We start from the raw sequence: 14,549 nt of genomic DNA on the forward strand, positions 1-14,549 counted from the left end.
CCACCGGTGGTGGGATGAGGTCACATGACCACCGGAAAATCGGCGCCGGTGGTCCGAGATCCAGGGGGGGTGGTGGGCTGACCTGTAACCTGCGCCTCGGAGGTCTCGATGCGGAACAGCCGAGGTCCCTCTTGCCGATGGCCCGGATAGGAAGGGATCCGCACTACATATGCTGATAGCTCATCGAGCATCTACATAACTACCCACGCACTTCGACAATTCCATGGTGACGATATAGAAAATAGGTTACTCGCTACTTGTTTGGCGGCTTTGGATATATCCAGGAAGTAATGTTTATTTTTCCGAGGACAGAACCTGGCACTGTCAAGTGTTCTGACGCGTTCGCAAGATAAACAACAGACTCGACTACGATTTCTCATAACAGCTGGCTCAAATAAATCCGTCGGGTAATTTTTAGAAAAGCTGAAGTACTGGTAGAAATTTCCAGCTCCTCTCTTCCAATGCAGGATGCGCCTACCAATACGTTAGCGATGTAAAGAGGAACCTTGAGTCCTGCTTACAACCCATTGTACCTGTAGCTTTCTAAGGATTAACATGCTTTCTGAGGATCAGGATTGATCTTCTGGGAACCGGTAGTCTGCTGCTGGCTTGCTTTCAGGGATTGCACAGACTCCCGACCATATAGTTTGCCTAAGCCTTATAGCCATAAAGTAGGTTGCTTTCCTAATAGACTCGAAGTTTATCAGGGCTTAACGACAACAGCTATGTATGGTTGTTGCTATAGGAATACAAGGCGACCAGTAATTGATGAAGTATGTTCAGCCATTATGCTTCCATCAGACCCAGCATCTTAATGTTATCAACGTAAGTTGTGGTTTGACTTGAATTTCTTGACTAAATCCTATCTATGGAGTAATTTAAAGTGAGTTGTTCATGCATTTCAGGCTTACTATGCTGGTTCCTTTGCTATCTCTGAGCAACATAGATTCCTGAATAGATACTAATCCAAAGAACAAGATGATATCTATGAGCATAATTTGTACTGCTTCGAACAACGTACTACAGTGTAGCACTACAGGCAACGTATCATAGGGCGACCATAACCTCAAGCAGTCCCAAATTGGCCACGTGTCAGAAGCCGTTAGATGAAGCTGATTCGTTTGACGCTTTACTGAATACAGACTTGTTTACGAAGGACAGAGTCAGGGGTTCATCACATGTACTATATCCCAGGCTTTCACAACATCCAGTCTGAAGATCAAGGACAATCTGGAGGCCAAATTTTCCCGTGGAAACGACCAAAAACCAGGTTTTTATTTTAAGCTTTCCGCGGACTCATGCATTGCACTTGATAAGACCAGAATCATGGGCTTGAGAAATGCCGCCTATGAGGAGTTGTCGACTGATAAACCCTTCCGAGCGATGATGTCGGCTCGCTATCGTATCTACTCCACTGTAACATGATTACCGGGCCCGAAACGATACTGACATGGTACTAGCGTCTTTCTCCAACGGCCACTGTGGAGACGGCTGATATGGAGCAGACGAGAGCCGACGATCTGGATGGACAAGATATACCCCCGCTTTGGATACGAGATGCATATAAAACTGGTTGGGGGAGTGTATCGGGAGAGTAAGACGCGAGGTCCATACCCAGACTTCTCTCTCAATTGAAGATTCTTCGATTCACTATCGACCAAATCAGTCGGAAATGGCTCTCCAGAAAGTCCCTCCCTTCAAGAAGGCCCTCTGGTTCTCAGAGGCCGAGTTCAAAGAACGCCAGAAGAGTGTTCTTGAGCTTATGAAACGCGACAATCTCGATGGAATGCTCCTCACCAAGCAAGAATCCCTGTACTATCTGACCGGCTTCGACACCTTTGGTTATGTCTTCTTCCAGGCCATGTACTTCCACAGCGATGGCTCTATGAAGCTGATCACTCGCATTCCCGATCTCCGTCAGGCCCTCTTCACCTCTACCTTAGACCAGAAGGATGTCCTCATCCGATCCGACGACGCGGGAAGCAACCCCGTCTCCTTGGTCCCCAAGGTCTTGAAGAGCTTCGGCATCGATTCCTCCTCCAAGCGCATCGGCTACGAACCAGACTCGTGCTCCCTGACCCACCGACTGGGGAAGTTGCTGGAAGAAGCTGTGGATGGCGTCTGCACCTTGGTAGACTGCAGCGACCTGTTGACTCGCGATCTGCGCATTGTCAAGTCGGAGGCTGAAATGCGCAAGGTTCGCAAGGCTGCCTATCTGGCTGACTTCGCGCTTGTCCGCACCCTCAAGCTCGCCAAGCCCGGCGCCTACGAGGGTGACCTGTGGCGGGAGCTCGTCGGCACGGTCTATGAAGGTGGCGGCGATGACCCGGCCAACGAGAACATCATGGTTTCGGGGAACAAGGCGGTCTTGACCCGGTACTCGACCGGAAAGGACAAGATCGAAAGACAGCTCACACTTGAGTATGCCGCGGTGTATAAGCACTACCATGCGTGTCTGATGCGCACCATCCCCATTGGGGGTGTCACCAAGCTTGCCCGTCGCATGCATGAGGTCAATGTCCTGCAGATGCAGGCTTGCATGGAAGCGCTCAAGCCCGGGCGCCCAATTGGCGATGTGTTTGAGGCGTATGCTCGTGTTGCCGATGAGAATGGATTCCGCGACCAGCGGTTCAACTCCTGCGGATACAGTCTGGGTGCGACGTTTGCCCCTACGTGGATGGACTTCCCGATGTTTGTGCGAGGCCAGGATGTGATAGCCAAGCCCGGCATGGTGTTCTTCATCCACATCATTCTGATGGACAAGGCTACTGATACCGCCAGCTCCGTTGGCCAGACTGTTGAAGTCACACAGGACGGATGTGTTTCGCTGTCCAAGCTGCCGTTCTGCCTGACTCGAAGACAGACACTTGCGGCGTGGAAGAAGCTCAAGAAGGAGGATTACGGTCTCACGGCGGACGAGGAGGATGATGGTGAGAACATTCAGGATATTGAGCTTTCTGATGGGGAAGACGATGATTATGATGTCGAGTATGATTTCAGCGAGTACCAGTCTGCTGCTGCCCTGGGAGACCCTACCCAGAGCGCTTAGTCCATAGGTAGTTTAATATTTCCAATCTATCCATCTATTGCAGTGCGAATTTCCTTTTTCTATGCAGTAATCTAGCTATATTCATTCATTTTTGAAGTGCTTCCATACCCAGCCGGCTGCCTCGACGAGACATGACCAGGGGGCAAGCTCTTTGTAATCTCCACAGCCTCCGCAATGGCTCTTTTCAGGTTCTCAATGGCCTCGTCGCTGACTTGGTGATGCATGGAGATCCGCTCGTCCATAAGCTTCACATCGAACTTCTCACACTGCTCCAACAACACCCCCATGTCCAACTTCGACCTCTCTGCATCGATGAAGTAGAAATTCGTATCCACAGGAATCTGCGGCACTACTCCCAATGCCTTCAAATCCGCCTCCAGCTGTTTGGTCCGCTCGTGGGTCCTCTTCATCGTGGGCCACACATCCCTCAACGCCACCATCGCCGCCGCCGTCAACACCCCGGCCTGCCGAATACCACCGCCCTGTTGCTTCCGCAGCCAGCGCGCCTGCTTGATATTCTGCTTCGTGCTAGCGAGGACCCCGCCTACCGGCGCCCCCAGGCCTTTAGACACGCACATCGACACGCTATCAAAGTACTGACAGTAATCGGCGAGGGAGTGCCCGCTGGCCGCCGAGGCATTCCACAGCCGTGCTCCATCACAATGCACCTTGATGCCGTTGGCGTGTGCAAATTCCGAAATCTTCCGGATCTCATCGAGCGGCGTCAGCACCCCGCCAATCGTCACCTCCAGACTGATGACCTTCGTCGGCGCCGTGTGGATGTCGTCCCCCAGCGTCACCCATTTCTGCACGTCGTCCAGCGTCAGGTAGATGCCGTTGGCCGGGTGCACGGGGGTAACCATGGCCTGCGACAACACCGCCAGTCCCGAGCCCTCCTCGGCGTAGACGTGGGCGCGGTAGTCGCACAGCACGGAGTGCGGGGGTTGCGTGAGATGCACGCGCACGCCGATCTGGTTGCCCATGGTACCCGAGAGCATGAATAGGGCCTCCTCCATGCCGGTCAGACGGGCCACCTCCGTTTGGAACTCGTTCGTGGTGCGGTCTTCACCGTAGACGTCGTCGCCGAAGGTGGCGGTCGCCATTGCCTCTAGCATGGCCGGCGTCGGGGTGGTGAAGGTGTCGCTGCGGAATTCATTGGAAGCTCTGGCGGATTCGGACGGCATTGTTGGCTCTCGTTCTGGTGGTTTGCTGGCTTTGGCTTCTTGGAAAGGTATGTCTTGCTACTTGGTGGAAAGTAATACGTAGATGGTGCATTGGTGGTGATAAGGGGGCCATCAAGACTCCCCCGCATCCTCCGTATTGCGAAACTTTCCCGGCCTTGTCGGAAAACCGAGAACCATGAATAGATTGACAGTTCGATTGACTGTCAATCGCCTCAATTGGGCAGTCTTGTCGAGATAGAAGCCACGACATGACTAACATCGATTGTCAGACGCTGCAACCTGGAGCAAATAGTTGTCACCTTGTCTCCCCCGCACTAATCATCCCTTCGGCCGATCCAGTCGGCTCCAGGATCCTTCGCTAGTATTCCTGCTAGATCATTCTAGATCGGCCTCTATCGTCGGGATGGATATTCTCCGATTGCTCAAGACCTGCCCGTTTTGGCAAAGGGAGAGGGGAAGCATGATAACCGTTCGAGTATCCTCAGAAGTCAATAAACCGGGCCCGAACCAGCCGGTATGAGCTAGGAAAGCACTGTGACAGACTGATACGAGATAATACCGCCCCACAATCTCCAAGCTAGGTCTCATCCTGACTAGACTCTTGCATTGGAGATAGATTTAAGCCAAATACGAGGGGATGGAGCTCTCCTACGACAGAGCTATCATCCTCTACAGGGCAAAATGACAGGCAAGCAGAATCAGCACGGAGATAAGAGAGGATTTAGTTCCTTGCTCGTTCTCGGTGCTGTGCTGGTTGGACTGGGGTCAGCGATATTCTTCCTCGCCGATACTTCGTCCCTCGCAGACCGACTAGATCTGTTTAGCTCTGCGTCACCGGACAGATACGCAGCAGGGAGCCAGTCTGGCGTGTGTAAACAGGCGCCCAAACTGTCTCCGAGGAACAAACCTGTTGAGCAGTTCATCCGCGACAAGGTCGAGTCCAGCGACTACCACCACGACATAATCCAGAAGCTCACCCGCATCATTCGGATCCCATCTGAGAGCTACGATGAATTAGGCCTCATCGGTGAAGACAAACGCTGGGATGTATTCTACCAGATTGAGGACTATATCAAAGCGCATTATCCCGCGGTTTTGAAAACCGTCAAACTTGACCATGCCAACACCCACGGCCTGATCCTCACCTGGGAAGGCAGCGTCCCTCCATCAGACGCAAAGCCCATCCTCATGCTCGCCCACCAGGACGTCGTCCCCGTGCTCGCAGACACCGTGTCGGACTGGACCCATCCCCCGTACGAGGGCCATTACGACGGCGAGCTGATCTGGGGCCGCGGCGCCACCGACGACAAGGGGTATCTGATTTCGATCCTGGAAAGCCTCGATCTGCTGATCCAGAGCGGCTTCCAGCCCAAGCGAACCGTTATTCTCGCGTTCGGCTGCGACGAGGAAATCAGCGGCGAGAACTGCGGCCGTCCCATCGCCAACTTCCTGCATGGCCGCTACGGCGACGACGGCATCTACCTCATCATGGACGAGGGGTCGGTGGGCGTCCAGGAGGAATTCGACCAGTCGTTCGCCATGGTAAGCACCGCCGAAAAGGGCTACATTGACGTCGGGATCAACGTCACGTCCACCGGCGGGCATGCCTCGAACCCCCCAGATCACAACACCATCGGCATCCTCGCCGAGATCGTGACGGAAATTGAGAACCACCCGTTCTCCGGGAGGGTCACGGCGCAGAACCCCATGTTCGGCTTCCTGGAGTGTGCTGCGGTACATGCACCGGAGTCTAGCTTTCCGGCCGCGGTGCGTCGGGCGCTCCCCAAGGTAGCGCAGGGCGATCGCCGCGCGCAGCAGGAGCTGGCCCTGACGCTGGACAATATGAGATACTACTTCCGGACGAGTCAGTCGGTTGGGAAGATCAACGGGGGCGTCAAGATCAACGCCATTCCCGAGGTCGCGACGACCATGGTCAACCTGCGCCTCGCGGTGGAAAGCTCCGTTGCTCAGATTGAAGAGCATTACGAGGCCCTCATCGGGCCTATTGCCAAGAAACATGGAATGGTCTTTGAAGGATTTCACCCCTCGACGGTCTCCATGGAGGCAAGGAAAATCAGCCTCTTCGGCGTGGATGCCCTGGAGCCAGCGCCGGTCTCTTCCACCGATGCGGAATCGTTCCGAGTCTTGTCTGGGACGATCCAGAATACGCTTAAACCGTTGGATCCGGATGACGAGTTGGTTGTGACGCCGTACCTGATGCCGGCCAACACGGACACGAAGTTCTTCTGGGCGTTGACGAAGAACATCTACCGGTTTACTCCGATCAACCTGGTGCATAACCTGAACCGGGCACATACTGTAGACGAGTTTATCCGTGCAGACGAATTTGTCAGGGAGCCGCTCTTTTTTGCCAGTTTGATCTTGAATGCAGATGATATTGTGCAATAGAGAATATAGGAGAATTCTAAATTGATGCCCATGACCATCTTTATGAGTCTCGTATAATATACGCAATCAGAAGAAATGACATGAAATAATTCAGACAACCGCCTAGCGAACAAGCCATTACTCGAAAAACGAATTCAAATAATCCAAAACCTTACCCCGCTTGGGCCGTTCATACAAAGTCTCATACAAGTCGATATCGTCTTTGGTGCTTCCCAGCTTCAGATCGGCCGTGCCGGGCCTTACGTACTTCGTCCGCCGAACGATCTTCCAGAAGATAAATGCCACGGGGAAAAAACCAACCATGATATAGCTCGTGAAGAAAGTTGTCGTGTCCCAGTTTCCGTCGATGAAGACGGTATATCCGAGGACTAGCGTCATGACAAATGTGCCAACGAGGGCATACCACGCGGCGTAAGGCTGCAGGTATCCCTTGTAGGGCAACGAGTTACGGTCGACGCCCTGGCGTTTGAGCGATTCGTAAAAGTGCAGGTAGGTGAGGACGGTACCGAAGTAGTTGAGCAGGTAGGACGCCGTGCAGATACCCACCAACCAGTTGAGCACGGTGGAGGAAGTGTTGCCCATTTGCAGTAGGGAGAGCAGACAAAAGGCGAGGGCCACGATCACGGCGTAGTATGGCAGTCCGTAGCGCGTGCATTTACCAAGAAAAGCGGGTGCTTTCCCATCCATGGCCATACCGTGGAGGGTGCGCGCTGCAGAGAAGACGACGTTATTACCGGCGGAAAGGACGGAGGTCATGATCAGGGCGTTGACCAGGTCGGGGAGGCCTTTTATTCCAAATTTGACCATCGAGATGACGTAGGGGGAGCTGGTGGTGTATTAGCGAGAGTGTATTGAAGACACTATAAGAGAGACTCACGCAGCGCCGGTACCGCTCTGCTCCCCGGAGATGGCACGAGCAAGGATCTTATCATCGTATGGAATGACAATTCCCACGCAGAGAGCGCCTCCAAGGAAGAAAAACATCAGACGCCACACGAAAGACTTGAAGGCTCTACCCATCAGCTTGCGGGGGTTTTCGGCCTCGCCTGCTGCCATGGAGATGAACTCTGGTCCAACCATGCTGCTGGAGGTTAGCAATGTCCAGAATGATGGATTGTAGTAGCTTACGTGAAAGAGCCTTGAATCATGCAGGACAGCAACCCAAGGAAGCGGCCGGTGTCTCCAGGCACAAGGTACTCAACGAACGAGCCCGGATCCCTCCAGTAGCGAAACCCATAGGCGTCATGGTGCGGGTTTCCGCCTACCATGGTAACAAAAGTGTACATCATGAGACCCAGCATGAGGAAGATCTTGAAAATGGAGAGGTAGAATTCCGAGATGCCGAAGTATTTCACTGTGACGCCGTTGAGCAGGCTGGGATCGGTCAGCGTCTGTTGGAGTGCAACAGTGCAAGCGTGACTGGGACGCATACGCATATATCACCAAGCAAATCACGACGACCACCGCAACGGGAACTTTATCGGTCCAATATCCGAGGAGAACGTGGATGGCAGTAATCTCGTAGGGAATGTTAAAGGCTGTGTAGAGAAAAGTTGTTAGGGAGAGAAACGGAGATCCAAAGAAGCTATAGTGACTCACCCATAAGGAAGAAGTAGTTCCATCCCATTGCAAAGCTCAAGGCATCGTCGACCCAGAAGCCAGCTAGTCGGACGAAAGGCGATGGAATGGGCAGATATGTGACCATTTCAGCTGAGCTTGTATTAGCATCTGCGACAAACATAGAATGAGACATAGGGTTGTCAACGCACCGAAACACTGATTGACTGCTAATACGATTGTCCCGTACAGGACGAACCCTAAGAACAGCCCGGCCGGTCCACCTTTCGGTAGAGAGGCGCCCATCTGCACATAGAGAGCTATACATTCGAGTACGTATTAGAACCCGCAATCACAACAACATGGACAGATGCCATACATGTTCCAATGGCTCCTCCCACAGCAAATAGCTGGATCTCCTTGCCTCCCAGCTTCCGATGTAGTTGCTGGGAACCGGCAGAGATGAGCTCTGCCGGCATCGCCTCTTCTCCTACTTTCTGATCCGGCTCAGTTTCAGCGCCCGCGCTGACTCTGCGCTTCTTTGACGAGGTTGGAGACTCCATGTTGTCTGTGATGTGTTGCGGTGAAGAGGAGATTCTGCCGACCGGAGGGGATATGTCTATTTATGCAAGTACAAGATGTCCATTGCATTGGATGGCAACTCACAAGTTGCATTACGGGGTTATTTAAATGTCAATCCATGTCCATATTAGATAGACCTCAATCAGTCATAGTCCCACGCCTCAAAAGAGGGGAAGCTCTACATTCTCCTGCCGAACCGTATCATGTCTATCTCGTATTCCTTGGGGCGAGTCAAGTCGGATCCCTGCCCCCCTGATAAGCACATGGAATGCTCAGTCCCCTGTCGTGACGAATACATGCTCATTACGAAGGAACTAGACAGGAAACGGGATAGTTCATGTCAATCGGCTGACCGGGGGTTTAATTTAGATCTCCACCAGCGAGGGGGTTGATCCTTCGCGACGGTAGGGTCCATGGAAACGGCGTGACCTCATTGACCTGGTCTCTGGAAACCGGATAAAAAGCACTTGTCTAAGAGGGGTTATTGGTCTGCCGATTCAAGGGCCACGCCATGGCTGATTCCTGGAGATGCGGGGGAATTCGGCGTAAACAGGTAGCGGGTGGCGAACCTAAACCCAACTTACAGCATACAATGACTGTCGGTCCAGTAGCTTATCGGATGGAGTAATGGGAATTGTATGGGGAAGTTGGAGATAGGATGAGGTTGATGACAGTCTGATAGTCTGATAGTGCGATGCTTTCCGCGGGGAACAACCCGCTCTTTCCCCCTGCCGAGATAGCAAAAACTCTTCTCTATCTCTGCATACTCCAGAAGTCCTCGCAACAACAGCCTCAACGCACCCAATGGCTCATGCAACTGTGGTCTACTCGCGACCATCCCTTTTGAAGCAACTGGTCAATTTCACCAGTGTCACGGCGGGGTTGGAAAAGACCCTTCGCTTGATCCAGGCACTAGCGTTGATCGCAGCCGAGGTGTCTCTTGACCATGTCACCGCCACAAGATGCTCGATAGCCATGTCCCAGCTGGCCCTAGGTGCGTAAATTGTAGGAATTGTTTACGACGGCGACTGACATGTTTGCTAGGGAGGCGGTACTTCCGTTTGCTGGATTTCTACGGATGCTTTGAACATGCCTATGACCTCCTCACTGGAAATGGCCCCTCCAAAGGGGCAATCCTGACCATGATGGAGCTGGTCGAATTCAGTAGTCTGGGGCTGTACTGTGCCCTGGAAAATCTGACTATCGTATGTGCCCTACGCTGTGAACGATTGATCGCGACGCTGACCCAGTTGTAGCTCCACGACATGAACATCCTGTTGGTATCGTGGTACACGCCTCTTCTAATGGAAGCGAACAAGTTTTGGTTCTATGCGATTTGCTTGTCGCTGGCTAGGGCCATCTGTGAATTGGCATTTCTGGATTCAACCGCACAGAAGCAGCATTCTGGGCCCGAGCAAAAGGAAAAGATTGATGCGGTGGATCCTCACCCTACTCCGTCGGCCACCGCCATATTAAAGCGGATGGTCGTTGATGGCTGTGACTTGACTCTTCCCGGGTCTTTCATCGGGTGGACCCCTGTTGGCGACCTGGGGGTTGGAATAGCCATGGTGATCAGTACGGTTGTTGCGTCTCAAGACATTTGGGCGAGAGCTCAGCAATAGCTCGCCTCGTCTGAAACAGACATCCTACACACGTATGACCCCGGATGGTCTATGAGACTGACCCACGGGCCGTGTACTAGAAGAGCAACCTCAGAACAGGGTTCGCTACCACATAGATTGATTGTGCTTTTACCGAGTGCAGCCATGTTATATTACGACATTATGACTACATGTACTCAGATGCGAACATCCGATCATTCAATTAAATCGTGCATTCCATCTCTTCAAAGTAAGGCTCATATTCCGTGTCTGCGGAAGTGAACATCTCCGCCGCTGCCAGTATATTCTCTGCAGTCTGGTCAAACACATTAAGTTCATCCTCCCACAAGGAAAAATGGCTTTCCTCTTTCATCGGATCGAATGCCTCTTCGCTAAAGCGAAGCCCGAGATGTTTCTGACAGAGAAACTGGACAAAGTCATACTGCGGCTCATGTGTGCTGGAAAAGTCGTCATATTTATTTGGCTGCCCTGACGAACAGTGCCAGCATTGCAGAAGAATATCAATGTTCTCGTAAGGTAGACGGGCTGATACAGCAGTCGTATCTGCTGACGAATGCACTGGTCTCACGCTCAGCCGTTCCCCAGCGTCTTCGACTCGTCGCGGCATGTAAAATTGGTCGGGATAGAAGACCCCCGGGAGAATGACTGTCACATTCTTGGGCTGCGAGTAATCCTTTTCCCGCAGGCGAGTCCTCGAGCGGACACATTCTCCATTTGGCTTCTGGTATGTCACCAATTTCGCGTACAGACGGCCCAGCTGGTACTGCGCGAATAAGAGTTGGACAAGCTCAGCGAATACAGTAAAGGCCTTGTTGTTATCAAGGTTTGGCGGGGGCGCAAACCCCATAGATCCAAATAGTAACGAGCCTTCCGCCAGCGTGTGATCTTGAGCCCTTGTGCAGCTAGAACGAAGGAGGAAATCAGCCAGCGGGCCAAAGACACGCTGATGTCCCTCGTGGTCTCCAACGTTATATGTGGGGTATTTGAGGAGATATTGAATATCGTCCCGGTTGAACACAGAGTGCACAAAGAACTGCTCTTCAGAGATCACTTTTTGTAGCGTGTGAAGGAAACCCTGTGGACGAGCATCATCGTCTACGGAAAACGGGTGCTGGTACGCTGAAGACAGTGTCGCACCAACAAGGAAGAGCCGATACATAGACGCGTGGAACCCGACTCTCCAGGCCTTCCAACCCTCCGGATCCTCGTCGAAGTCTTCGAGAAAAAGTGTTCCCTTGAATAGGTCATGCCAGATGCTATTCTCGAAACACTTGACGAGATGTTCATAACGGAAAATGGCCAACAGTTCATCATACGAGGGGGGATATGTCTCGGGGCTGAGCAGGTGAAAGGGGAAGGGATCCGGAGGTAGTTCTCCATTCAAAAAGGACTTTAGTGCTATGGATGTAGCACGAACCTAGGACATTCAGTCGCAGGTTCAAGTTACAGGTGGAACAGACTTACTGCTATTAGAGCATCGTCAAATGCGCGTATCTCGGCTCTCCCGAGTCGCAGGATGATTCCGGAAGCGGATCGCCACAGAGAACGACATTTCCTACAAGACGAGCCGAGTGCTGTGGCTTGCTGGAGGGCGTCACAATTGTCGAAGATTGCCGTGAGAATGCTTGATGGTAGATTGGGAAGCATCATGTAGGCATTGAAGTAGGCGAGTTTGTTGGTGTCAGACTATTACGGGTACGTATCTTGGGAATACTAAGGTAGTCAGTCGGCTTAGCGCCTCTACTGGGACTCGCTAAAGGGTTTCCCATTAGATGAAGTACACTAATGTCTGTGATAACTTTATATATAGAGGAGCACATACCAGTCTACATACCCAGTGATTGCTTTCACCAAATTACCCTGACAAGCGAGCAACCTTAAAAGTCTGTCGCATCCACCAAGACCACCTCTAAGACACCACAAAACACATGCCACGTTAGATCAGGGACCCTACGAGAGACAAATAGCAATTAGAGTTATTGATCGGTACTTGTAGACGATCTTGTACCTTGTAAACGCCTTATGACCCATATGAACTTTAGATTCTGAGTGTTGGATACACCACGAAATATATATCAGTACATATCCCCACTCAATGTATAAGACAACTCACCTGCAAAATCGTTTGTATACACCGTAAACATTCCACTTGTGTAAATAACACCACTATACTCTATACTCCCTCATTCTATCTAACAACCTGTAGTTGAGCCTGTTTATGCTAATGCATCGTGCTTATCTACATATACTATGCACAAGCTTATCTTAGATAAGATTAACTCCCCGCGAACTCCGAAATTTTCTCTTTCGCCGCCACCATCAACTCCAGGAACCAGGAACCACCACCACCACCCTCCAACCTTCACGTTATCTTCCATTAATGCCGTTATAGCCCGCTTCGACCTTGGCTCTCTTCACCCGCTCCCTCGCCCACCTATCCCGTCGAGGAGGAAAAGGAGGCAGCAGCCCCTCACCACCCACCATGGCTCCCGGCATGTCCATTGAGGAGCCGGTGATCCCAGGCCGTCCGCTACCAGAGCCCTATTACTTCGAGCATGGCCTCCGTCGCGTGAAGCCCTACTACTGGGAATATCACACATACTGTAAGCAGCGCTGGCGGGGGCGCGAGCTCGTCGACATATTTACGTCCGAGTTTCGCGATCGCAGCGAGGAGTACTACGTCCGTCCATCCTACTGAACCCCCTCTTCCACATCCATCTCCCACTAACCATTCTTCCGCATCAACAGAGGACCTCACTTGCCGAAGGCAAAGTCAAAGTCGACGGCAAAGTCGTCGGCCCGCACCACATCCTCAAGAATGGCCAGAAGCTCCAACACATACTGCACCGGCACGAACCCCCCGTGACGGGCCTCCCCATCGGCATCATCCACGAGTCTGACGACCTCCTCGTCATCGACAAGCCCGCCGGCGTGCCCGTCCACGCCGCCGGCCGCTACCACTACAACTCCATCATTGAGATCCTGCGCAACGAGAACGGCGTGGACTGGTTCCCCCGCCCCTGCAACCGTCTCGACCGCCTCACCTCCGGCGTCATGTTCATCGGGAAGACTCCGCAGGGCGCCGAGCGCATGTCCACCAAGCTGCAGCAGCGCACTGTCCAGAAGGAGTACATCGCCCGCGTCAAGGGTCGCTTCCCGGACGGCGTCGTCGTCTGCGACCAGCCCATCATGCAGGTGAGCCCGAAGCTGGGGCTGAACCGCGTGCGCGCCACGGGCAAAGACGCTAAGACCAAGTTTCGCCGCATCGCGTACTACCCCCCGAGCTCGTCGTCGTCATCGACGACGACTCCGGCTGGGGAGGACGGCGAGGACCGGGTGGCGACGCCGCCGCCGGCGCTGGCGAACGAGGAGGACGGCTATAGCATCGTGCACTGTCTGCCGCTGACGGGGCGCACGCATCAGATCCGCGTGCACCTGCAGTTCCTGGGCCACCCGATCACGAACGACCCGATCTACTCTAATCGGCGGGTGTTTGGCGAGGCGCTGGGCAAGAATGACGACTCGGGCGATCGCGACGAGGAGATCATGGCGAAGCTCTCCGCGATGGGCAAGACGGAGGTCGCGGAGGTGCTTGATGTGTCGAGCTACCGCACGCACATCACCACGCCGCCGGCCGTCCCGCCGGGCACGTCGACCACCACGATGGAGATGATCATGTCGCGCGAGCATGAGGCCGCCGTCGCGGCGTACCACCAGCGCAAGGGGGAGCGGCTGTCCGGGGAGACGTGTGCGGATTGCGGGACCGAGCTGTACACCGATCCGGGCGTCCACGAGCTGGGCATCTTCCTGCATGCGGTGGCGTATGCGGACTCCCAGGGCGATTGGAAGTACCGGAGTAAGATGCCCTCGTGGGCGCTGCCGCCGAGGGGCCTGGACGGGCCGCGCGAGGCGCCCGACTGGGTTGTGGTCCCGGAGAGCGAGGAGTCGGTGGTCGGCTGCGGGGCGGTGCCCGAGGGGATGCAGGACGAGGAGGATGGGAGGAAGAAGAATGCGCCGGTGCTGCTGCGGGGCGTTGGGATGGTGGATCTGTCTGCGTATGAGAATGGGACGGAGGGGACTACGGCGTCTGCTTAGCGATAGCAGCATGGGGTTGGAGTTCATGTGTTTGTTATGTTGATATCGGAT

General features: G+C 53.4%; 6 protein-coding genes across 6 annotated transcripts; 3 read left to right on the forward strand and 3 right to left on the reverse strand.

Annotated features, from left to right (window-relative positions):
- Positions 1-1,939: 1,939 nt before the first annotated feature.
- Positions 1,940-4,673, reverse strand: BDV59DRAFT_210286 (threonine aldolase family protein; the record flags this gene model as incomplete). Its single annotated transcript, XM_073695562.1, has 4 exons — positions 3,158-4,673; positions 2,447-2,957; positions 2,155-2,416; positions 1,940-2,121 (listed from the first exon to the last, which is right to left on the reverse strand). The coding sequence occupies exons 1-4, from the start codon at positions 4,231-4,233 to the stop codon at positions 1,940-1,942; spliced, it is 2,031 nt and encodes a 676-aa protein (XP_073544242.1). The 5' UTR covers positions 4,234-4,673.
- Positions 4,674-4,863: 190 nt separating this feature from the next.
- BDV59DRAFT_210288 (M20 family metallopeptidase) lies at positions 4,864-6,642 on the forward strand (the record flags this gene model as incomplete). Its single annotated transcript, XM_073695563.1, has 1 exon — positions 4,864-6,642. Exon 1 carries the CDS (start codon positions 4,915-4,917, stop codon positions 6,640-6,642), a length of 1,728 nt encoding a protein of 575 aa, XP_073544243.1. The 5' UTR covers positions 4,864-4,914.
- Positions 6,643-6,759: 117 nt separating this feature from the next.
- Positions 6,760-8,762, reverse strand: BDV59DRAFT_205158 (amino acid permease/ SLC12A domain-containing protein; the record flags this gene model as incomplete). The annotated part of the gene is made up of 7 exons (XM_073694591.1): positions 6,760-7,468; positions 7,520-7,723; positions 7,771-8,016; positions 8,075-8,180; positions 8,242-8,352; positions 8,412-8,519; positions 8,579-8,762. The coding sequence occupies 7 exons, from the start codon at positions 8,760-8,762 to the stop codon at positions 6,760-6,762; spliced, it is 1,668 nt and encodes a 555-aa protein (XP_073544244.1).
- Positions 8,763-9,466: 704 nt separating this feature from the next.
- BDV59DRAFT_186299 (peroxisomal biogenesis factor 11) lies at positions 9,467-10,543 on the forward strand. The gene is made up of 3 exons (XM_073691001.1): positions 9,467-9,775; positions 9,826-9,986; positions 10,038-10,543. The coding sequence occupies exons 1-3, from the start codon at positions 9,586-9,588 to the stop codon at positions 10,401-10,403; spliced, it is 717 nt and encodes a 238-aa protein (XP_073544245.1). The 5' UTR covers positions 9,467-9,585; the 3' UTR covers positions 10,404-10,543.
- A 62-nt stretch (positions 10,544-10,605) lies between these two features.
- On the reverse strand, positions 10,606-12,050 carry BDV59DRAFT_210294 (uncharacterized protein; the record flags this gene model as incomplete). The annotated part of the gene is made up of 2 exons (XM_073695564.1): positions 10,606-11,820; positions 11,868-12,050. The coding sequence occupies 2 exons, from the start codon at positions 12,048-12,050 to the stop codon at positions 10,606-10,608; spliced, it is 1,398 nt and encodes a 465-aa protein (XP_073544246.1).
- An 835-nt stretch (positions 12,051-12,885) lies between these two features.
- Positions 12,886-14,498, forward strand: BDV59DRAFT_205161 (pseudouridine synthase family protein; the record flags this gene model as incomplete). The annotated part of the gene is made up of 2 exons (XM_073694592.1): positions 12,886-13,083; positions 13,152-14,498. 2 exons carry the CDS (start codon positions 12,886-12,888, stop codon positions 14,496-14,498), a joined length of 1,545 nt encoding a protein of 514 aa, XP_073544247.1.
- Between the last annotated feature and the right edge of the window lie 51 nt (positions 14,499-14,549).

Source organism: Aspergillus ambiguus (genome assembly GCF_047715705.1).
Source record: "Aspergillus ambiguus strain CBS 117.58 unplaced genomic scaffold BDV59scaffold_41, whole genome shotgun sequence".
Taxonomy (NCBI): Eukaryota; Fungi; Ascomycota; class Eurotiomycetes; order Eurotiales; family Aspergillaceae; genus Aspergillus; species Aspergillus ambiguus.

Bases quoted from the DNA above. Each gene is read 5' to 3' on its own strand.
- BDV59DRAFT_186299 (XM_073691001.1), top strand. From the start codon at position 9,586: ATGGCTCATGCAACTGTGGTCTACTCGCGACCATCCCTTTTGAAGCAA. The intron at 9,776-9,825 runs GTGCGTAAATTG...CATGTTTGCTAG, and splicing joins CATGTCCCAGCTGGCCCTAG to GGAGGCGGTACTTCCGTTTG. The intron at 9,987-10,037 runs GTATGTGCCCTA...ACCCAGTTGTAG, and splicing joins CCCTGGAAAATCTGACTATC to CTCCACGACATGAACATCCT.